Source organism: Coregonus clupeaformis, unplaced genomic scaffold (assembly GCF_020615455.1).
Source record: "Coregonus clupeaformis isolate EN_2021a unplaced genomic scaffold, ASM2061545v1 scaf0694, whole genome shotgun sequence".
Lineage (NCBI taxonomy): Eukaryota > Metazoa > Chordata > Actinopteri > Salmoniformes > Salmonidae > Coregonus > Coregonus clupeaformis.
Genome location: NW_025534149.1, coordinates 53,064 through 77,011, shown reverse-complemented (window position 1 = coordinate 77,011; position 23,948 = coordinate 53,064). Strand labels below are relative to the sequence as shown.

The following is a 23,948-nucleotide window of genomic DNA, read 5'->3' as shown; positions in this document are numbered from 1 at the left end:
CTGAGGTGACCTCTAACCTTTTTGGCGTTGGGGGCTTGAGGTTGACCCCCAGCTCTGCCATATTGTCAATGGAAAAAGAACAATCGGATAAAAGATCTATAAAGTAGGAGGGAGAAATGTTTAAAGCTTTGGACAAAAGAGAAAAGAGAAAAAGGTAGTTCTGACAGTTTCTGGTCATCATCATAGGGGGCACAGAGGACATCCTCAGTATGCAGTCATCAATAGCGTTGGCACTGTAGAAGTCTTTCATCAGTACTATATCTATGCGTTTGAAATAGAATACTGTGGATCTGTGTACATCAACTTTACCATTTCAAAAGGAAGCAAACACGATAAAGATCCAAGATTCTTTATAAAGTTTATTGGCTTTTAAAACCACTTTAAAAATCTCACCAGTGAGTACTTTCCATTGAAAAAAAAGAAACATGAATGCTTTGTTTTGCCATATCAACAAGCTACTGTACATATGACACAGTACACCAGACAACAACAGAGGGAGGGAGATTCTTCTACTGGTAGAAATGGATAGGATAGATGAACTGAGTTGGTACTGGCTCAGTGTCAGTCAGAACTCACAACGTACAGAGTCACTGCAGATGGAACCATAGAATCATTAGAATTCATTCTAATTCTACAGTTGGAACTCCTGTACATCTTAAGATGGAGGTTCATTTTCCTTCATTTAAAGATTGAATTCAAATATCAGTGCCATATAGTAGAATGCCAAAAATCTAGATTTTTTAAACAACATATTTCTTTACAAATGCTAAATTTAAAAAAGTATGTAAAAAATAAAAACATAAGTCAATCATTAACGAAACATAGCTCCATACATACAGAACAATATTAATTTATATTAAGTAAACAGCCCACAATGTAAAATAATGTAACTTACTGTAATTAAGTAACTACAGTAGCACTGCCAGTCAGGTACACAGAACCCACCCAACTCACTGTAATTAAGTAACTACAGTAGCACTGCCAGTCAGGTACACAGAACCCACCCAACTCACTGTAATTAAGTAACTACAGTAGCACTGCCAGTCGGGTACACAGAATCCACCCAACTCACTGTAATTAAGTAACTACAGTAGCACTGCCAGTCAGGTACACAGAACCCACCCAACTCACTGTAATTAAGTAACTACAGTAGCACTGCCAGTCGGGTACACAGAATCCACCCAACTCACTGTAATTAAGTAACTACAGTAGCACTGCCAGTCAGGTACACAGAATCCACCCAACTCACTGTAATTAAGTAACTACAGTAGCACTGCCAGTCGGTTAAACAGCACCCTCCCTTACCATAGCAGACAGTTGTTACCTTAATAAGTGTGCATCCCAAATGGCACCCTATTCTTATATAGTGCACTACTACAGTTCTGACCAGGTCAAAAGTAGTGCCCTATATAGGGATTAGGGTGCCATTTGGGAGGCACATAAGAATACAAAGTAGTACAATAGAAATCATGAACACATGCACGCCTACGTAATACAATCATTTATCAACATAATGAAACATGTAGGTTTTCAAAAGGTTTTTCATCATTTTAAACATGTAATTTTTCCTCAAAGCTTAGATTATATTCTCGTGTATGAGAATGAGTCAATCTCACTGAGATTATTATTATTATTATTATTATTAATGCACAGTTTTTTTTGCTACATGACAATTATAGTAGTCATTTTCTACATGAGAATTCTTTTCTTTTTTCCTTTCTTTCTTAGATATTTTTTTGGCCCTTCATTCATCATTCCATCGTTACATTTGTCCATTATAAGGTTTGTGACAAAGCCATGTTTCATATCATAGAAATTTAGTGCAATAAAAGTGAACCTCCAAAGTTTGTTGGTTGAAAACATGAACCTCCTTTGACATGTCTTTCCAGTGTCTGTCTGCTGAAAGGTTCTGAGCACAATGTCTATAGAATCGATGATGTCACACAGAAAGGTATGCAACCAGCTAATATATCATATCACAACTCTTTTTTTCTATTTTCTTATCAATAAACCATGCTATTGTTCTCGCTCAAAGCACACATCAGAGCCCTATTATTATTATAATTATCTTTGAAAGGAAAGTCAAATACATCAGCAAACCAGAGACCAAACGGACAGCATTACTTTTACAAATACATCGAGGAGCCAGAAATGCAACACACAACACACAGTCTCTATTATCTTGACTATTATACATTTTGTTTAGCTTTTTTTTTTCCATTCTTTAATGGCACATAGACTTACTTAGCTAGAATTATGGCCATAATATAGCAGTCTTCTTGATACATTACAATTCTACATATCTATCCTATTTACAAATGAACAGAGCTTTAATTTGACTATGACTTTTACAACAATAACAATTGCCAAAATTCAAGCAAGCATCCTAGTATTATCACATAGCTGGCTGGCTAGCAGTGATGGATCCAACAACATGCTGTCTGGCCCAGTGTTGCCTAGGCAACAACAAGGACCTCCTCCACCAGACATCTACATGCTGCTGTCTGGCCCAGTGTTGCCTAGGCAACAACAAGGACCTCCTCCACCAGACATCTACATGCTGCTGTCTGGCCCAGTGTTGCCTAGGCAACAACAAGGACCTCCTCCACCAGACATCTACATGCTGCTGTCTGGCCCAGTGTTGCCTAGGCAACAACAAGGACCTCCTCCACCAGACATCTACATGCCGCTGTCTGGCCCAGTGTTGCCTAGGCAACAACAAGGACCTCCTCCACCAGACATCTACATGCCGCTGTCTGGCCCAGTGTTGCCTAGGCAACAACAAGGACCTCCTCCACCAGACATCTACATGCCGCTGTCTGGCCCAGTGTTGCCTAGGCAACAACAAGGACCTCCTCCACCAGACATATACATGCTGCTGTCTGGCCCAGTGTTGCCTAGGCAACAACAAGGACCTCCTCCACCAGACATCTACATGCTGCTGTCTGGCCCAGTGTTGCCTAGGCAACAACAAGGACCTCCTCCACCAGACATCTACATGCTGCTGTCTGGCCCAGTGTTGCCTAGGCAACAACAAGGACCTCCTCCACCAGACATCTACATGCTGCTGTCTGGCCCAGTGTTGCCTAGGCAACAACAAGGACCTCCTCCACCAGACATCGACATGCTGCTGTCTGGCCCAGTGTTGCCTAGGCAACAACAAGGACCTCCTCCACCAGACATCTACATGCTGCTGTCTGGCCCAGTGTTGCCTAGGCAACAACAAGGACCTCCTCCACCAGACATCTACATGCCGCTGTCTGGCCCAGTGTTGCCTAGGCAACAACAAGGACCTCCTCCACCAGACATCGACATGCTGTACACAGATTTTCAAAGCTTCTCATCTTTTTGTTTCTCCCCCCAAAACGCAACAAAACTCCTTACAGTTATACGGCGCGTTCCAAAACGGCACCATATTCTCTATATAGTGCACTACTTTTGACCAGGGTCCTATGTGTCCTGGTCAAAATCAGTGTGCTACGTAGAGTACCATTTTGGGGATGCGCACCAAGTTATATGTGTTTCTCTTCACTGATAACATGGTCTCTAGGAGTGCATGGATGATTATAAATCCCACGTATAGCAACCTCTTACGATATTATCACTTCTAACGTAAAATTACTGCCGTTCTTTGGTATGGAAATAAGGCTGGGCTTTCTGAAAGACGATTCACGATTCGTTTGTATCTAGATCTTAAGTTGACATCATCAAACTCCACAAACCAAATCTATGCAAATATCTTTGCAGCCTCTGTTGCCTTCAATGACACATTTAGCCATCTCCATATCCTTTATATAGGGTGAGTCCCAGATGGCACCCTATTCACTGTATAGTGCACTACTTTTGACCAGGGCCCTGATGAAAAGTAGTACACTAACTAGGGAATAAGGTGCTATTTGGGACACATAAATATTTTTCAAGCCTGTGAGTGACACTCTGGCCACTGAAACGTGTGTCCGCCTGTCTTGACATTTTTCTCCATCTACAACTGATACTAAGTAAGGGCACACACAGTGTGGTTTATTTTATACAGCATGGATGCATTAAGTGACACTGCAAATAAAAAAAGAACCATAAGAAATAGTATTGAAAACATTATCAGAGTTTATACAGCTGCCTTGATGGTGAATGGTGAAGCTCTGGATGGTTCTAGATCCAGAATCTGTTTGGTTCTAGAATCGCTTCTAGAATGTGCAGATTCCATGTACTACTATACTATTATCCACAGTCAGTCTGTAAAGATGGCGTAAGGTCTTGGACTTTGGAAATAAGGCAGCCAAGTTTGTCGTTGCTTCCCTTCCTAGGAGTGTCATATTGTTTCTTCCCCAGATAGAATACCAGTACTAGCGAATCACCCCATCGTCCTCCCGTTACCACGTATTGAACGGTACAAAAGTAGCACAGGCTTTGAAATGTAAGATTTCACTGTGGGATAACGCTGTTCAGATATGAACCAGTACCATTGATTTGGTATAATGATAATGTATGATGAAGATAATGTCTTAAATTCAGCACCTGGTAGCTCCCAGATGGTTGCTACCCATTTAGTATTCGGATATGGCAGGCAAATGTACTGCTAAAATGTAATGTCATTAAGTTGCCTACTGATTCCAATATTGTATTTTTCTGTTTGGATTCACTTTTGAAACGCATTCTTCTAAAACAGGATACAACATCCTACAGCAAACATTTTTGGTGAAGTTCATTTGTGTGTTTGTGTGATTGTGTGTGTGTGATTGTGTGTGTGATTGTGTGTTTTTGTGCCAGAATTCCTATGTATTAGGTGATTTCTGAACATATTGCATTGTTGAATGAGTAGACATAAAATGGAAGATATGGTTTAACTTTGTGGTGTTCATCATACCTTGGGAAATCTATCCCTTACAACAAGTCTGCCACCGAAATGCCTCAGCGGGCCCTGGTCAAAAGCAGTGCACTATGTAGGGAATAAGCCCATGTCTCACGGCATACTTTAAAATCCCTTCTAATACTTGAAATGCACTCATTTTTGATTTCATTGGAAGGTGAAATGAAGTGGTACTGTGATTCAGATAACAACAATAACAGTGCTATAAAGCAGCGTGTCAGTAGGACAGGTTAGCTAACAGTGCTATAAAGCAGTGTGTCAGTAGGACAGGTTAGCTAACAGTGCTATAAAGCAGCGTGTCAGTAGGACAGGTTAGGCTAACAGTGCTATAAAGCAGCGTGTCAGTAGGACAGGTTAGGCTAACAGTGCTATAAAGCAGCTTGTCAGTAGGACAGGTTAGGCTAACAGTGCTATAAAGCAGCTTGTCAGTAGGACAGGTTAGGCTAACAGTGCTATAAAGCAGCGTGTCAGTAGGACAGGTTAGGCTAACAGTGCTATAAAGCAGCGTGTCAGTAGGACAGGTTAGGCTAACAGTGCTATAAAGCAGCTTGTCAGTAGGACAGGTTAGGCTAACAGTGCTATAAAGCAGCTTGTCAGTAGGACAGGTTAGGCTAACAGTGCTATAAAGCAGCGTGTCAGTAGGACAGGTTAGGCTAACAGTGCTATAAAGCAGCGTGTCAGTAGGACAGGTTAGCTAACAGTGCTATAAAGCAGTGTGTCAGTAGGACAGGTTAGCTAACAGTGCTATAAAGCAGCGTGTCAGTAGGACAGGTTAGGCTAACAGTGCTATAAAGCAGCGTGTCAGTAGGACAGGTTAGGCTAACAGTGCTATAAAGCAGCTTGTCAGTAGGACAGGTTAGGCTAACAGTGCTATAAAGCAGCTTGTCAGTAGGACAGGTTAGGCTAACAGTGCTATAAAGCAGCGTGTCAGTAGGACAGGTTAGGCTAACAGTGCTATAAAGCAGCGTGTCAGTAGGACAGGCTAACAGTGCTATAAAGCAGCGTATCAGTAGGACAGGTTAGGCTAACAGTGCTATAAAGCAGCGTGTCAGTAGGACAGGCTAACAGTGCTATAAAGCAGCGTGTCAGTAGGACAGGTTAGGCTAACAGTGCTATAAAGCAGCGTGTCAGTAGGACAGGTTAGGCTAACAGTGCTATAAAGCAGTGTGTCAGTAGGACAGGTTAGGCTAACAGTGCTATAAAGCAGTGTGTCAGTAGGACAGGCTAACAGTGCTATAAAGCAGCGTGTCAGTAGGACAGGTTAGGCTAACAGTGCTATAAAGCAGCGTGTCAGTAGGACAGGTTAGGCTAACAGTGCTATAAAGCAGCGTGTCAGTAGGACAGGCTAACAGTGCTATAAAGCAGCGTGTCAGTAGGACAGGTTAGGCTAACAGTGCTATAAAGCAGCGTGTCAGTAGGACAGGTTAGGCTAACAGTGCTATAAAGCAGCGTGTCAGTAGGACAGGCTAACAGTGCTATAAAGCAGCGTGTCAGTAGGACAGGTTAGGCTAACAGTGCTATAAAGCAGCGTGTCAGTAGGACAGGTTAGGCTAACAGTGCTATAAAGCAGCGTGTCAGTAGGACAGGTTAGGCTAACAGTGCTATAAAGCAGCGTGTCAGTAGGACAGGCTAACAGTGCTATAAAGCAGCGTGTCAGTAGGACAGGTTAGGCTAACAGTGCTATAAAGCAGCGTGTCAGTAGGACAGGTTAGGCTAACAGTGCTATAAAGCAGTGTGTCAGTAGGACAGGTTAGGCTAACAGTGCTATAAAGCAGCGTGTCAGTAGGACAGGTTAGGCTAACAGTGCTATAAAGCAGTGTGTCAGTAGGACAGGTTAGGCTAACAGTGCTATAAAGCAGTGTGTCAGTAGGACAGGCTAACAGTGCTATAAAGCAGCGTGTCAGTAGGACAGGTTAGGCTAACAGTGCTATAAAGCAGCGTGTCAGTAGGACAGGTTAGGCTAACAGTGCTATAAAGCAGCGTGTCAGTAGGACAGGTTAGGCTAACAGTGCTATAAAGCAGCGTGTCAGTAGGACAGGTTAGGCTAACAGTGCTATAAAGCAGTGTGTCAGTAGGACAGGTTAGGCTAACAGTGCTATAAAGCAGCGTGTCAGTGGGAGTGTTTAGGCTGGCACCTTTCACTGGACAAATGGCCAAGAGTCCAGAAGTTTTTTTCCTGACAAACAGTAATAAAAAAACAAGATACATACACATTACTCACAGTTCAAAACAAAAGACAACAAACAAAAACAGAAATCATAAATACTTATTTAAAAAGATCATTTGCATCTGAATTGGCACCCTATTCCCTATATAGTGCATTTCTTTTGACCGGGCCCTCTATAGGTCGACCCTATGGACCCTGATCAAAAGTAGTGCACTATATAGGGAATAGGCATCCATTCTGGATGCATCCAATAACAACATTAGCCCAACATCTCTACAGTAGCAGGCTGGTCTTTGCTCTCCAGCCAGTCGAAAGAGGCGTTCACAGTATCACTACATATCTGCTGAAACAGAGGGTCGTTCTTCAGCTCTTCCAGTGTGGCGTCTTCGTACTGTTCTTGCTGCTGACTGGACGGATTGAACAGGAGGTTGGCGTCCAGCGTGTTCAGGTCAGTGATGCTATTGGAGAGGTCGGCGGTCAACCTGATGTCGTTGGTGAAGTCGGACGCCACGGCGGCGTTAAGCTCTGACGCCACCTGACCGACCAGTTGAGAGCTGGGGTTGAGGCCTTCAGCGTCGACGTTGAGGCCGTCGTCACCTAACAGGTCTTTAACAGTGTTGTTGAAGTCCAGCTGTTGCTGAGCCTCATCCTCCTGCTGCTGGGTGATGGTGGGCTGGAGGAGTACCTGGGACTGGGGCCGGAGAAGCTGGAGCCCGGCCTGGAGCTGGGGATGGGGACTCTGGAGCAGCCTAGCCTGGGATTGGAGCTGGGTCTGGGCCTGGAGCTGTCCCGAGTCTTCCTGAAGCTCTTGGAGGTCCTGGATCTGCTGGAGCTCCAGGTCCACGTCCTCGCCAGGACCTGATTGTGCTTGGTTGTCTCCAGAGGAGAAGCTCATCCCCCCCCCGCCTCCTCCAGCGCTGGTGAGGTAGCTCCCATGCCGCTGGAGCTCGAAGGAGGCAGGGCTGGAGCTGATGGTCTGCAGCTGAGGGTGGGACTGGCGGGTGTTACCTCCTCCCCCTCCGGTTGTGAAGCTCCCTTGGGTGGCCTGGCTCTGAGACTGGGTCTCCAGCATCTGGGTGAGGTTCATGCGGGCGGTGTAGTTGGAGTGAAAGTTGTTGATGCCCAGGCCCCTGACTGTGTCATCCACGCCAGAGTCCATCTTACTCAGGAGGACGTTGGTGATCTTAGTGGCATTACTCTGGTTCTGTCCCTGGATGACCTGCATCTCTACAGGAAGCAGCTCCATCTCCACAACGCTCTGCATCATGATGTTTAAGGGCACCGATTGGCTGCGCTGGGCCATGCTGTGGAGGTTACTACCCACCGATTGGCTGTTGGACAGGAAGCTGAGTATCTCGGAGGAGGTCATGGGGGAGCTGAAAGGGGAGACGACCAATCGAGTGGTTGTGCTAGTGCCGGGGGTTGTGCCGGTACCGCTGAAGGTCCTCTGGCGCACGGCGGGGCTCACGCTACGGCAACGGAACGTCCCACCCCCTGACGATGAGGCTCCGCCCTTGTTGTCCAAAGGGGCGGGCACAGCAAAGCTCTCATCCTGTTTGGTTGGCGTGTTGGTGGGCGTGGTCAACACGTTGGTCATCTGCTGTTGCACCGGGGAGATGGGAGCGAAGTGTCCGCCGTCCTGCTGTCTGGACTGGGCCTGGAAAGACTGGCCACTGTGGCCCGGAACAGCGAAGGCGTGCGGCTTACGGAAGTGGTCGTCCACTAGATCCTGGTAGCTGGGCAGGAGTCCACCAAGGCTGTGGTTAGAGATGGATAACCCAGACCCTGGCCCTGCTCCGACTCCTCCAGTTGCTCCAGTTCCACTACTGTTGTAGCGGTTGTTGATCCACTCCAGTTTAGCCTTGTCTGGGTGAGTGGCCATGGGCCTCTGCATGGGCTTGACGGGGCTGGAGGAGACAGACACCACGGAGGCATCGTGGTAACCCCCTGCCATGCTGGAGTTGATGGGGGTGAAGGCAAACGGGTTCCTGCACTCCACAGGGCTAGGCGGTATGCTACTAGAACAGTTGGACAGAGCGCTTATAGGGGTGTGTCGGCCTCCTAGAGGCCCCTCCACGGGCGTGATAGGGGCCATGCTGTGATGGCAGCAGGGGCTCCCTCTGGTCAGCCCGTGCCCACCGAGAGTCATCTCCGTGGGGGTTGGAGTCGGGGTGGGGGTCGGGGTGGGGGTCTGGACGGGGGTAATGCTGCTATGAGCAGACTGGTAGAAAGAGGAGTTACCCCCCTGGTGGTGGGTGTTGATGATGGGCCCCTGGGGGCCCCCAGGCTGGCCCTGGAGAGAGATATTATCCACACAGCTACTGAACAGTGGCTGCAGGCCCTTCAGTTTCATCTGTTCTTCCATCTGAACCAGTTCCTCTACTATGCTGTCCTGGGTCATATCATCATCGTTAAAGGAGAAGTAGTCCATGGTGGAACCGTGCTGGGAGGCTGAGGAGGCAAAGTCCACCATCTCCTGGTGAAGGCCTGTTAACTGGGCAGAGGAGTCTGAGGTCTTGGACATGATGTTGGGGAGTTGGTGTTGGTCCATGGTGGAGCCCAGGGCCTGCTGCTTGTTGCGGTCTGCTGGTATCTAGAATAGACAATAATGGAATATAACTTTATTGACCATCAGAGGAGGACAATGTTTCATTGGCATCACCATACAAGGATGATTAAAAACGTTACATTGCATTTTAATCAGTAAGGTCTCTGGTGTTATAATATTGTGGAATGACACTTTAACAACTTTTCGAAACTCTACTAATTAAAAACAGTTAGCCTGATGCAATGCATTATACATAGACATAGAGGGACATACATATAAGCTGTGTTCGAATACTCATACTAACCTCACTAACCATACTATTTGTGACAGAAATTGAGTATGTAGTATGCTTATTGGTCATAGTACAGTGAGGGAAAAAAAGTATTTGATCCCCTGCTGATTTTGTACGTTTGCCCACTGACAAAGATCTGATCAGTCTATAATTTTAATGGTAGGTTTATTTGAACAGTGAGAGACAGAATAACAACAACAAAATCCAGAAAAACGCATGTCACAAATGTTATAAATTGATTTGCATTTTAATGAGGGAAATAAGTATTTGACCCCTCTGCAAAACATGACTTAGTACTTGGTGGCAAAACCCTTGTTGGCAATCACAGAGGTCAGACGTTTCTTGTAGTTGGCCACCAGGTTTGTACACATCTCAGGAGGGATTTTGTCCCACTCCTCTTTGCAGATCTTCTCCAAGTCATTAAGGTTTCGAGGCTGACGTTTGGCAACTCGAACCTTCAGCTCCCTCCACAGATTTTCTATGGTATTAAGGTCTGGAGACTGGCTAGGCCACTCCAGGCCCTTAATGTGCTTCTTCTTGAGCCACTCCTTTGTTGCCTTGGCCGTGTGTTTTGGGTCATTGTCATGCTGGAATACCCATCCACGACCCATTTTCAATGCCCTGGCTGAGGTTCTCACCCAAGATTTGACGGTACATGGCCCCGTCCATCGTCCCTTTGATGCGGTGAAGTTGTCCTGTCCCCTTAGCAGAAAAACACAACCAAAGCATAATGTTTCCACCTCCATGTTTGACGGTGGGGATGGTGTTCTTGGGGTCATAGGCAGCATTCCTCCTCTTCCAAACACGACGAGTTGAGTTGATGCCAAAGAGCTCGATTTTGGTCTCATCTGACCACAACACTTTGACCCAGTTCTCCTCTGAATCATTCAGATGTTCATTGGCAAACTTCAGACGGGCCTGTATATATGCTTTCTTGAGCAGGGGGACCTTGCGGGCGCTGCAGGATTTCAGTCCTTCATGGCGTAGTGTGTTACCAATTGTTTTCTTGGTGACTATGGTCCCAACTGCCTTGAGATCATTGACAAGATCCTCCCATGTAGTTCTGGGCTGATTCCTCACCGTTCTCATGATCATTGCAACTCCACGAGGTGAGATCTTGCATGGAGCCCCAGGCCGAGGGAGATTGACAGTTCTTTTGTGTTTCTTCCATTTGCGAATAATCGCACCAACTGTTGTCACCTTCTCACCAAGCTGCTTGGCGATGGTCTTGTAGCCTATTCCAGCCTTGTGTAGGTCTACAATCTGTTCCCTGACATCCTTGGAGAGCTCTTTGGTCTTGGCCATGGTGGAGAGTTTGGAATCTGATTCATTGATTGCTTCTGTGGACAGGTGTCATTTATACAGGTAACAAACTGAGATTAGGAGCACTCCCTTTAAGAGTGTGCTCCTAATCTCAGCTCGTTACCTTTATAAAAGACACCTGGGAGCCAGAAATCTTTCTGATTGAGAGGGGGTCAAGTACTAAGTCATGTTTTGCAGAGGGGTCAAATACTTATTTCCCTCATTAAAATGCAAATCAATTTATAACATTTTTGACATGCGTTTTTCTGGATTTTGTTGTTGTTATTCTGTCTCTCACTGTTCAAATAAACCTACCATTAAAATTATACACAAATCATTTATTTGTCAGTGGGCAAACGTACAAAATCAGCAGGGGATCAAATACTTTTTTCCCTCACTGTATGTGTATAGTTAGTATGCCAAAAATTCCCGGATGTCGTACTACGTTCACCAAAATACGAAGTATTCAAGCAGTGGAAACTATTTCAGTTCTTTTAGGGCCCATAATGCAATTCTTCATAAAATGGGCGTCGCCTCACAACGTTTTCAGATTTGAAGAAAATGGCGGAAAATATGCAGCCGAAGTCCGACGAGAGCGGATACAAATTCATCGCTTTAACTAATTATGACAAATGTTAAGAAATGTAATAAAGTAATGACTTTTTAAATAAGTTACGTTGGCTGACAATTTGTTAGCAAAGCTATCCTTACGAACCGCATAGCATATCACTACAGCGGTACATACCGTTATGTTAGCTAGCTATCTAACGTCAGTTGGCTACTAAGGGTGTGTTCGTAAATTCAGAGCGTTGTCAGTAGGGTTGATCCGAGCGTTCTGACAACACAACCGCAGTCAAGCACCCAAGCTAACTGGCTAACATGCTAGCTACTTCCAGACACACATGAGAGAAACACCTCACTCTGACCATTTTACTCGCCCTAGCAGAGCTGGTTAGGCTGTTTTCATGTTATCCAGAGCGTTTGGTGACTGTAACTGTGCTGCTGGCAACAATTTAATAACGCTTTTTTGCCGACATTTACTGACACCGGGCCATATTCAACCGCTGTTGAGCGTTTGTAAATTCATCAGTTATTCTGCGCTGAATTTACGAATGCCTGTTAACTGACCCAATGCAACCTATTGACTTGATTATTCAAGTAATTATTAGCTAAGTGTTATAGTCGTTGTGCGTTCTTAATGGACATTGTTAATGAAGTCATAAGATGTCTAGCTATTAATTTGTTATGCTAACAAGCTAGCAAGAAGTTGCATAGCAACAACATCAACTTCCGGTAGACAGGCTAAGCACTAGTATGCTCAACTGAAAAGATACCGTTCGTTTACATTATACTAAAATGAACTTATAGTATGTAGTATACAGTATGGATATTCTAACACAGATAGAGACTCACATTCTGACTGAAGGCCTGTTTCTGCAGCTCCTCCAGATGCCCTGCAGCTGACTCCTCCCACATTGTGCTCTTCATGTCCCCCATCACAGAGACAGAGGCCTCAGAGTGTTGCTGTGCGCCTACTGCCATCACAGAGACAGAGGTCTCAGAGTGCTGCTGCTGCTGCTCAGACACTGTGGTGGTGGTGGTGGTGCTACCAGGGGCTGCAGTGCTGCTGGTGTGACTGCTGACAGTGCTTAGTGTTAGTCCTAGAGAGGACGGATCTTCGCGTTTCACTACCAGCAACGAGGAGACCTGGGGCTTCACACTGACAACAGTCTGAGAGGAGGAAAGGGAGGAGATCTCTGTGTTTGTGACGGGCGAGTCGGACAGCGCCAGGATCTGCGTGGGCACTAGGTGTTGTTTCACCGTCACTCGACAGGGGGCGCTCTCAGGTCTGGCAGGGGTGCCAGGTCTAGCTGGGACCCTCTTGACGGCAGCGCTGACCCATGGTTTGGGGTCAAAGGTCACACTCAAAGGCTGCTGGGAGATGAAGACGCGCTTCACAGGGATGACGTGGGAGGAATCCAGCCCGGGGCCGGTTCGCTTCCTGGGGCTCTTGACCCCTGACGGGCAGGACGAGGAGTCATTAGGCGACAATAAGGTAACAGCCGACGAGGAGGACATTCCGCTGACACTAGGAGCGTTCTGATTGGCCGAGGGAGCAACAGTCAGATACAAAGTACTTTCTTGGTGACAGGTGGTGGCGATGCTGCTGTTATTGCTGTCCTGCTGAGACCCCGCCCCCTTGATCGCTGCACTGGTGGTCACTCTGTCAGGTCCTGGAGAGCATTTGACCAGGAGCGAGGGTTCACTGGCCGCCCGGTACTTGGTGGCCCTCTCTGGACCCTTGGCCCCACCGGGGGGCTGCTGTATGGGGCTCTGTTTATCACAGTTAGAGCCCAGGTTATTGTCAGTGATGATGACTTCGGGGGCCACTGTGGGAGTAGGGGTGGAGGCTGGGGCACCAGGCCATACTGCAGGGGACTGGGGTGTGGCTGGGGCTGGGGGGCCTCCCTGGCTCTGTCCCTGTTGCTGAACCGCCTCTAGGGCAGCGATGGTGGTAAAGGTGGTGGTGGTGGTGGTTCCCACCCCGGCCGAGGCTGAAGCTGGCCTGAGGACCATACTGTTACTGCTGGTACTGATAGTGTTGCTAGGGGCCAGGGAGATGGTGGTCATCTTGACAACGTGGTGGGTCTTGATGGGGCTGTTGGTGATGAGCAGGGTGGGGGGCGAACGCAGGGTGATGGCCCCTGTGGCTGAGGGCTTGGGGAGGATCTGGGGGTACCTGTGGGTCCAGGAGATGGAAGTAGATTAACACAAACTACAGCTTTATAGTGTGTATTAATGTTTATTAGACAGTGTCTATTTAACCAGCAGAACATTAACGCATTACACTAACACTTACCTTAAACCCACTGAAACTATACCCAACTTAACCCATGTTCCTGAACCTTAACCCTAACCATACTTCATTTGACCCCTATGCCTAACCTTAGGTTTTGGTTCTGAGGGTGGAGTATACACTTCCTTATTATGGTTGTTACCTGTGCCTGGCCAGGCGGTCGCCCACGGGGCTGGCTGAGATGTTTTGGGGCGTCTTTGGGGACTGCCTATGGGTCAGCGACTGGGTGTGGGTGACCACCTGGAAGTTGACCGTTGGCAGGACCTTCCCCTCGGTGGATCCCACCGGGCTCGGGGAGGCCATCAGCTGTCTGCTCCTCTGGACCTGCCGGGGAAAACAGACACGGTGGAACATGTTAGATCAGGAATTATGGCTATTAGCATTAACAACCCAAAACACTTCTTGGAAAAACACTTGTCTGGTTTATTTCTGTGTATTTTTAGACTACTTAGTGTAGAACCATTATCAATCTTGTCTGATCTCTGTGTGTGTGTGCATACATCGGTGTGTAAAACTAGAGAAGAAGTTATTAACCCCTTCTTACCGTGATGGGGCTGGAGACAGCTGCCACCACTATACCAATGGTAGGTTGTGGTGAGAGCAGAGCAGGACTTCCACAGGGGATAGCTGGCCCTGGGGTGCTGGCCTCGGCCCTCCTGGCCTGGTTCTGTCCCTGGGCCTCTCCAGGCAGGGGGGACTGGAGCTTCTGATCCTGCTGCTTCTTCTGGATCTTCCTCTGGAGCTGCTGCTTGGCGTCCACCGAGGGAGAGGCCAGCGTCTTCACCTGCGGCTGGAAGGACGAGGCCTCGGACGTGGCCACGAACGCAGAGGTTGGCGTGGGCGTCTTCAGACCTGGTGAGACATACAGATGAGAAAATAGATTCTTAGTAACAGATACTTTTTAAAGTCAACACACCTGAGAATTGTTTAAAAAGTTGTTGAATCTGCAGAACTAGCGTTTGACTCCGGCACCCAAACCATTACATCTTCAACTAGAGTTGAGCCCCCTGTTGACAGTTGAGCCCCCTGTTGACAGTTGAGCCCCCTGTTGACAGTTGAGCCCCCTGTTGACAGTTGAGCCCCCTGTTGACAGTTGAGCCCCCTGTTGACAGCGGAGCCCTGTGTTGACAGTTGAGCCCCCTGTTGACAGTTGCACCCCCTGTTGACAGTTGATCCCCCTGTTGACAGTTGTCATCAACACGCACCCACCCAATACCCTTCCTACCACCATCCCCATTAGCCATGCCTACCTGTGGGAGCCCCAGTCATGACGGTGAGGGCAGCCATGGACTTGGTTCCTATGTAGTGACTGTTGAGCAGGAAGCGAGCCAGGTCCTCCACGGCATCAAACTGTCTGCTGAGGACCTTCTGAGCCCACTCACACACCAAGCCACAGGCCGCTGAGCGCATCTCATCCTCTGCACTGGGAGACTGGCCCGACGACGGCTCCATTAACTCACACTGGGGGGAGATGAGGGAAGAGGGTCAGTAGGGAAGAGGTCGTTCAGATCTGATATCCTGTCTGAAGTTAGGGAAGAGGTCACTCAGATCTGATATCCTGTCTAGAGTTAGGGAAGAGGTCTTTCAGATCTGATATCCTGTCTGGAGTTAGGGGAAGAGGTCATTCAGATCTGATATCCTGTGTGAAGTTAGGGAAGAGGTCACTCAGATCTGATATCCTGTCTGGAGTTAGGGGAAGAGGTCATTCAGATCTGATATCCTGCCTGGAGTTAGGGGAAGAGGTCTTCAGATCTGATATCCTGCCTGGAGTTTGGGTGGATCTACTAGGGTAAATTCCATTTCAATTTAGATCTAAACTGAAATTCCAATTCTAATTTTCAATGAGATTTGGAATTGGAATATCAATTTACTTCCTGAATTGAAATGGAACTGACCCCAACCCTACAATCTACATGTACTTGCTCTGAAATGATTATAGCCACTTCCTGGCTAAAAAGCCATCATGTAAACTTACCCCGTCGCCTGACTTTTGTAAGTCCAGGTTGGGCAGAGAAGGCATGTGAACAAAAGCTTTCTTCCTCAGTCCACTGTAACAGTATTTAGATTTGCCTCTCATGCCCAGGCGGCGAGCCTTCATGTTGGGAAAGACATTCTTCATGATCTTTCCGAAGTCTGCAGCACTCAGTGGGTGATAAGCAAGACTGTCACAGTAACTCCTGAAACACATTGACGATAGACATGACATGTATTATCACAATACAATCTGTAGTACAGGAGGCTGGTGGTACCTTAATTGAGGAGGACGGGCTCGTGGTAATGGCTGGAGCGGAATCAGTGGAATGGTATCAAATATTAAAATACATCAAACAAATGGTTTCCATGTGTTTGATGCCATTCCACTGGCTCCGATCCAGACATTATTATGAGCCGTTCTCCCCTCAGGATCCTCCACTGATATGTACATGTATTATCACAATACTATACATGTTATTCCTAGCCACTGTATTTCTGCCCCTGCACTGCTTGCTCTTTGGGTATCTGTAAAGCACTTTGTGTGAGAACACAGGTAGGGTTGCAAAATTCCCGTAACTTTCCCAAAATTCCCAGGTTTTCCAGGAAATCCTGGATGGAGGATTCAGGATTTTCCTGCTTATTGCCTTTTGACTCCAGGAATCTTTTGCAATCCTAAGTACAGGTCAATACTCACTTGTACTCTAAGTACAGGTCAATACTCACTTGTACTCTATGTACAGGTCAATACTCACTTGTACTCGTCGTACACCTCTTGCTTTGGCAGGGACGTCTCGGGGTGCTCCTCTAGGTGATTCCGGATCCAGTTGAAAGCGTACATCTGCTGTGTTCGGCTGGACGACATGCCGCTCTGGTCACTGAAACGGTTAAAGTTACAACAACACAAACAAATTAGAGGGGGCGAAACGTTCTTCAAACTCATATATGTTCTTGTGATGTGTTTGACCAGACAAGACAGTGTGTAAAAAGCCAGTCTCCGGTTTTGTTTCCCATTTCTTTCAATGAATTTTGTGTGTGTGTGTGTGTGTGTGTGTGTGTGTGTGTGTGTGTGTGTGTGTGTGTGTGTGTGTGTGTGTGTGTGTGTGTGTGTGTGTGTGTGTGTGTGTGTGTGTGTGTGTGCGTGCGTGCGTGCGTGCGTGCGTGCGTGCGTGCGTGCGTGCGTGCGTGCGTGCGTGCGTGCGTGCGTGCGTGCGTGCGTGCGTGTATGTAACGTAGAGGAGTAAGTACCATAGTCCAGGAGTGGAGGCTCTCTGATTCTCAGTCCTAGTGATGTTGAGGTGATGGGTACGTAGACAGTGATATATAGAAACAAATTAAGGACACAGAAAGCTGGGTATAATAGCAAATCAATCATTATCCTAGTATCATCGCTTCGTAATGATACAAATAAACGATTATATGAACGGACATAAGCGTCAGATCAGAAGACAGAGACATCAGTGGTGAATATTGATGCAAAGGAATTGTAGACACTTTCTTTTCAAATGCACTGAAATATTAGTCAAACTAATACATCCTGCTTGTGATCAAAAAGCAGCCGGGTAAAACAATATTATCAGGCAACCCAAAAAATGAAATCTAAGACAAATCGAAAGCTGTCACGTGCACCACAATCAGCACAGCAGTAATAATATAGGCTACAAAGGACAATGAGATACAGAATACTTTTTTGTGTACTGTATGTATCCTCGACAATTTTGCCTTCAGAAAGTATTCACACCCCTTGACTTTTTCCCACATTTTGTTGTGTTACAGCCTGAATTTAAAATGGATTAAATTGAGATTATGTGTCACTGGCCTACACACAATACCCCATAATGTGAAAGTGGAATTATGTTTTTAGACATTCTTATAAATTTAATTAAAAATGAAAAGCTGAAATGTCTTAAGCCAATAAGTATTCAACCCCTTTCTTATGCCAAGCCTAAATAAGTTCAGGAGTAAAAATGTGCTTAACAAGTCACATAATAAGTTGCATGGACTCTTATGTGCAATAACATGATTTTTGAATGACTACCTCATCTCTGTACCTCACACATACAATTATCTGTAAGGTACTTCAGTCGAGCAGTGAAAACACAGATTCAACCCCAAAGACCAGGGAGGTTTTCCAATGCCTCGCAAAGAAGGGCATCTATTGGTAGATGGGTAAAAATGTAAAAAGCAGACATTGAATATCCCTTTGAGGATGGTGAAGATATGAATTACACTTTGGATGGTGTATCAATACATCCACTCACTACAAAGATATAGGTGTCCTTCCTAACTCAGTTGCCGGAGAGGAAGGAAACCGCTCAGGGATTTCACCATGAGGCCAATGGTGACTTTAAAACAGTTACAGAGTTTAATGGCTGTGATAGGAGAAAACTGAGGATGGATCAGCAACATCTTAGTTACTCCCCAATAATAACCTAAATGACATAGTGAAAAGAAGGAAGCCTGTACAGAATAAAAAATATTCCAAAACATGCATCCTGTTTGCAATAAGGCACTAAAGTGAATAAGAGCGTCTGCTAAATGATGTAAATGTCAAGTAAAACTGCAAAAAATTTGGCAAAGAAATTAACTTTATCTACCGAATACAAAGTGTTAGGTTTGGGGCAAATCCCAAACATCACCGAGTACCACTCTTCATATTTTCAAGCATGGTGGTGGCTGCATCATGTTATGGGTATGCTTTTCATCGGCAAGGACTAGGGACGTTTTTAGGCTATAAATACATGGAATAGACAGGCACACTGTTTCAGTCTGGGAGAAAAATGCACCTTTCAGCAGGACAATAACCTAAAATTCAAGGCCAAAAATACACTGTAGTTGCTTACCGAGATGACATTGAATGTTCCTGAGTGGCCTAGTTACAGTTTTGAGACTTGGAAATGGCTGTCTAGCAATGATCCAACAGCCAACTTGACAGAGCTTGAAAAATGTTTTTAAGAATAAAGTGCAAATATTGTACAATCCAGGTGTGCAAAGCTATATAGACTGACCCAGAAAAACTCACAGCTGTAATTGCTGCCAAAGTTGCTTCTGCAAAGTATTGACTCAGGGGGTGTGAAATTAGATATTTCTGTATTTCATTTTCAATAAAAAAAAAAAGGTTTTCACTTTGTCATTATGAGGTATTGTGTGTAGGTGGGCGCGATTTTTAAAAATATTTAATCCATTTTTGAATTCAAGCTGCAACACAACAAAATGTGGAATAAGTCAAGGGGTATGAATACTTTCTGAAGGCGCTGTATCTGTTGCCTGGTGTAATATTTTACGTCTTTTGAATCGTCAAGTCAAATCAAATACAGCTAAATGAGAGAAAAAGAGAATACGTTACCTTTTATCATTGCCATTGTTGGGACCAGAAGGCAACTTGAGATAGAGGTAGAGTTTTTCGATGTCTGTAAACTTCTCAACATCTTGCTGTAAAATGTCAAAAAGAGAGGTAAAAGAGAGAGACAAAACATGTTTTGATGAGCATTTAATAGGACAGACTTGGCGTATCGCTGTGACCATGGCAACCAACCTGCTTCTCTGCCACTGCCAGTTAGTTACCTGCCTTTGGTTGAATGTACTGATTGTAGCCAAGTCGCTCTGGATAAGAGTGCCTCCTAATGACTCGAATGTAATGTAAACGTAGCATAGATATTATGATAATCAAAACGCTACACGTGTTGTATATACAGATGCTGCCAGCGGGCACACTGGCAACACGTCTTTGATTTCCACTACAAAAACAGACTCCACCCCAGCTCCTTTTCTATTCGCCTCTTTGTTGCTAGGGGAAACCACACTTATGAATGAGGTGAGAGTTGTCAGCCAATCAGCGGAAAAAAAAAAAAAAAAAGGACTCCACCACTACCAGCGTGCCGTTTGCCTGCTAGCTGCCGCCCGCCACTGTCTTTTCTAACAATATAGGTTAGCTAGTCTGCTTTCATTCTGTTATGATTGACACAAGTAGGTCTAAGCATACATGTTAATTGGGTCCTCCTTATATGAGTTAGGCTTATTACCAGGGTCATGTTCATTATATAAGCAAGAAAAAGGAAGAAAACGGACTGAAACAGGGAGGAACTAGTACCTGGACATAAGAGTACCACATTATTAATCATAATACTCATAAAACAAAGAAATGGTTCCAATATTTATTCCACCCTTAATTTTTCCCCATAGGGGATATTAGAAACACTTAAAATAAGGGCTGTGTTTCGTGTAGGCTTACTCTTGCGTGACGTTTTGATAACAGTGTAAATTTATCTAGGACAAGGTGACTTTTATCAATATATTTGCCTGTATTTACCCCCCCAAAAAAAAAAGAAATAACTACAAATGCCATGATGAGCTTGACGAGACTGCCGAATCGAGGCAAAGGTAAGAATGTCTGGATAAACTATGTTAGCTAAATTTAGTAATGAATAAATTGGCTAAACTCCTTTTTAAATTGACAATTCTGTGCAAGTTTTAAATTGACACAACACATGTTAGCAAAGATGTCAGCAAGAGATGACGTGCAAGAGCTTGCAGGGATTTGTAGTCTTGCATGATGTCTACTTTTGATGCGAAAATGCCGCATTTTCGAATCTGAGAGTAAATAGAGCTGAATATATTGATAAAAGTCACCTTGTCCGAGAGAGATTTACATGGTTATCAAAACGTCACACCAGGGTAAGCCTACATGAAACACAGCCCTTATTTTAAGTGTTTTTAAAATCCGCTATGGGAAAAATGAATGGTGGAAAAACGATTGGAACCATTTCCCTGTTTGACCGCTAGGTTTTATGGGTATTATGACACCTTCACTGTGGGGCTCTATAAGGTCGTTTTTTTAATGCTACGGTGTGCCACAATGAACACAACCCAGGTTTAGACTGCATGGCGTAACGTTATCAGTCCAACACCAGATCAGACAGAGATTTGAGGGTGAACAGACAGACAGACAGACAGACAGACAGACAGACAGACACTCGGACATGCTCTCAATGTTGACACAGACAAGGTAGCTACATCGTTACTAAAGCCAGTGATACCTTCAGGCTTGGGGTCAATTCCATTTCAATTCCAATGAATCCAGAGAGTAAACAAAATTCCAATTCCAAATTGTCCTTATTGAAAAGCGTTGAAGAGAATTGGAATTTCAGTGTACTTTCTGAATTGGAATTTATATGGAATTCACCCCAACCCTGGACAGCTTATAGTCCTTCTGAAGCCTTATGACACTATGAAGGCTCATACATGCTTATACCCAGTTATAAATCATTATACCTGCAGCCTTTAAATAAAGTGTTACTGAAAGACAGTCGTTGCCCTAGCAATTTCCGGTATTTCTGAGCCATATTCTTCACAAACCCACAAGGAAGTAAAAATGATTGCTAAATTGGTGCACACCGGTACATGAGCACCTTTTAACTGAGCCAAACTCTTGTTTTTCACTCTGCATCAAAGTCGACATATTAATAACAACTACTCACCAATATGTTGTCCACTTTTGATTGTACAGATTTGCTACAATGAGGAAGAGAAAGGCAGAGTGATTGACAGCGGAACAAGGCAGCAGCAGAACATGTTCTCAAAAGACCTCAATCTCACACAACAGAATGTTGTACGCATCTCAAATTGACCCTTTTCCCCTAGGGCCTTCCTAAACCCTACCCACCTGTGTAGATCTGATAGGATTTGATAGGTGCTACGACTGGGCGGTATACCATATTTTACGATACACCGGTATTGATGCACAGACCGGTTTGGGTTTTTACTTTACCTTCTATAACGGTATTTGAATGTTTGGTTTGTTAAAGGTGAGGCCCCAGTGCATACATAAAAACATTAAAATAATTCATACTGGGAGGCCCTTATTATTTATATTCTAACTATAGAATTAGAATATACATTACATTTCCAACAGTTCACCCAAATGTTTTGATCCAAATCGCAATTGCAACATTTTGTTAAGAAATAAGGCATAGATTTTGGCCCCATGTCATGCAGCCCTAGGTGGCAGTGTGGAAATCTCAAATGAGTGAATGAGGAAATGCAGAAATTGATGAGAATGCACAAAATTATTTTTGGTTGAAGTTGAATTGAACAGTACAAAACAATCAGAATGGAGAAAGTCCCGTTTAAATCACTTAGAATGTACGTGTTGTTGCCACCCTAGGGTCACGCACTACTCATAAAGCAAATGTAGAACTTTTATTATTCAAAAACATCAAATATCATCATACCGTCAAAAATGTGAAACATACCTTGATATGATATTTGGACCATATCGTCCATCCCTAATAGGTGCAATGTGCTGGATATTCCACCTTGCCAAGGTAGATTTATATCATATCAAATCCTTTCAGATCTCCACAATGCAGTGCATAGAGTCTAGGAATGTTATTTTTGACAGGTCTCATCACCAAGAATATGGAACAGTACATGTTATACACAAACTCTGTATTCAATGACATTATGGGTAATTTGTGTCAGGGACCTATAGCTGACTAATCATACTTGCAGACTTATGACTATTATTGATAATAGACGAGTGTCGGTGCATTGGACTCGGGTTTCATTGGGCCTCCTATGGCCACGCATACATCATTATAACTATGTAGCTAGCTGTCATGATGTAGCTAGCAGGCTGCAGAGCTTGTGTAGAGCCAACTAGAGCGATAGCTTTTTCAATATGTCTGGAAAATTGTCTAGCAAGCTTGGCTAACTAGCTAGCAGCAATTATTTCACAGCCAGCCCCAGCAACAAGGACATACAACCAATATTAGCTAGCTAGCTAGCTAACCTAACCTAAACCCAATTCATATTCTACTACTAGCTAGCTACTTCAATACACACCAGTGTAGTTATCTATTAGCTAGTTACATATTGATTAGCTAAAGAATCGAAGACGTAAACGAGAATGGGGCGAGTTAAGGTAGAATACAGGCGAGCCCCCGAGCTGTCATCATTTTGTAGCTGTGCAGCACCGTAGCTAATTTATAAACTAGCCAAGTGAAGTGTGTGGTGTGTGCATTGACCATTGAATGCATTAATATATATCTTACCAAATTGAATTCTTTATTTTGTACTGCAACGCATTGGCCTCGGGGCCCTGTAGTCCCGGTACTAACGTTGGAAGAGAGCCCAATCCCGAGGTGGGCTTCAGCTGACCAGGTTGTTGCTGTTCATCATCATCGGCCATCACGATGATATTCTCGTTGAGGGGAGGTGGGTTGGTCGGGGGTCTAACAAATAGGCCTCATCCTGCTTATACCTTGATATAGCGTTGCTTCCCCGGCTGTGGCAGTGCATGCATGACGCCAGAGCGGAGTACCCACCGTTTGATGATGAGGATCGTATGAGCTAGGTCAACCTACTGTATCGACGATAGATCATGACGGTTAAGACTATTACTTGACTGCATGCGGGAACACAAAAGGCATTATTTCGCAGAGAGAGGGGCTGGCCACTGCTGCAAACAGCGAGCACGCCTGCTGCAGGCTACGGAAGGCGATGCTGCTTGCAGGCTGTAGAGGCGCACGCGCAATCACATTGATGGAAAATAATGAAGCTGCAACATCAGTTCAGAGACAGTATTAATGTTTCCATATCAAATTGATAATAACAACAGTGTAATAAGAGTATAGCAACAGTGTAATAGCAGTATAATAGTAACTAACATAATAACGCTATGGGGGGCCAGTATGAAAAATGTATGCACTCACTAACTGTAAGTCACTCTGGATAAGAGTGTCTGCTAAATGACTAAAATGTAAATGTAATACAGTATTTGAACAAAGTCAGCTCCAGCTGAGACCGATAATTTACGAACAATAAACTGCTCAAGCAGTTTCCGAAATGTTTTCATAATATAATTATATAATTTACTAAATGTAAAAACAATGCAGGCTATTCATGCAAAAAATCTAATTAATTTTCTGTGTAATTCATAATGTA

General features: G+C 44.8%; 3 protein-coding genes across 5 annotated transcripts in view; 1 reads left to right on the top strand and 2 right to left on the bottom strand.

Moving 5' to 3' along the window:
* Positions 1 to 61, bottom strand: part of LOC121540093 (protogenin B-like) — a 53,490-nt gene extending 53,429 nt beyond the window's left edge. Inside the window, exon 1 of the mRNA XM_045216363.1 lies at positions 18 to 61. Coding sequence (XP_045072298.1) covers positions 18 to 61 — 44 coding nt within the window. The remainder of the gene's footprint in view (positions 1 to 17) is intronic.
* LOC121540728 (leucine-rich repeat extensin-like protein 3) lies at positions 16 to 6,997 on the top strand. 3 transcript variants are annotated; one of them, XM_045216364.1, is made up of 2 exons: positions 16 to 2,471; positions 2,535 to 3,842. In XM_045216364.1, the coding sequence occupies exons 1-2, from the start codon at positions 2,342 to 2,344 to the stop codon at positions 3,440 to 3,442; spliced, it is 1,038 nt and encodes a 345-aa protein (XP_045072299.1). In that variant the 5' UTR covers positions 16 to 2,341; the 3' UTR covers positions 3,443 to 3,842. The 3 variants fall into 3 exon arrangements, with proteins under 3 accessions (XP_045072299.1, XP_041705712.2, XP_041705713.2); XM_041849778.2 differs by adding an exon at positions 5,886 to 6,997 and having other exon boundaries at positions 17 to 5,220; XM_041849779.2 differs by adding an exon at positions 5,310 to 5,522 and having other exon boundaries at positions 17 to 5,178.
* LOC121540727 (DNA-binding protein RFX7) lies at positions 342 to 23,482 on the bottom strand. Its single transcript, XM_041849777.2, has 11 exons — positions 23,057 to 23,482; positions 21,482 to 21,515; positions 19,351 to 19,436; positions 17,253 to 17,288; positions 16,760 to 16,882; positions 16,009 to 16,210; positions 15,284 to 15,494; positions 14,578 to 14,885; positions 14,176 to 14,357; positions 12,590 to 13,916; positions 342 to 9,627 (listed from the first exon to the last, which is right to left on the bottom strand). Exons 1-11 carry the CDS (start codon positions 23,191 to 23,193, stop codon positions 7,294 to 7,296), a joined length of 4,980 nt encoding a protein of 1,659 aa, XP_041705711.2. The 5' UTR covers positions 23,194 to 23,482; the 3' UTR covers positions 342 to 7,293.
* Between the last annotated feature and the right edge of the window lie 466 nt (positions 23,483 to 23,948).

Excerpts from the sequence above, each read along its gene's own strand:
- LOC121540727 (XM_041849777.2), bottom strand. The coding sequence starts at position 23,193 with ATGGCCGATGATGATGAACAGCAACAACCTGGTCAGCTGAAGCCCACC. Across the intron at positions 16,211-16,759 it reads GAGGTGTACGACGAGTACAA|GAGTTACTGTGACAGTCTTG; the intron begins GTGAGTATTGAC and ends AATGTGTTTCAG. Across the intron at positions 15,495-16,008 it reads TACAAAAGTCAGGCGACGGG|TGTGAGTTAATGGAGCCGTC; the intron begins GTAAGTTTACAT and ends ATCTCCCCCCAG.
- LOC121540728 (XM_041849778.2), top strand. The coding sequence starts at position 2,342 with ATGACTTTTACAACAATAACAATTGCCAAAATTCAAGCAAGCATCCTA.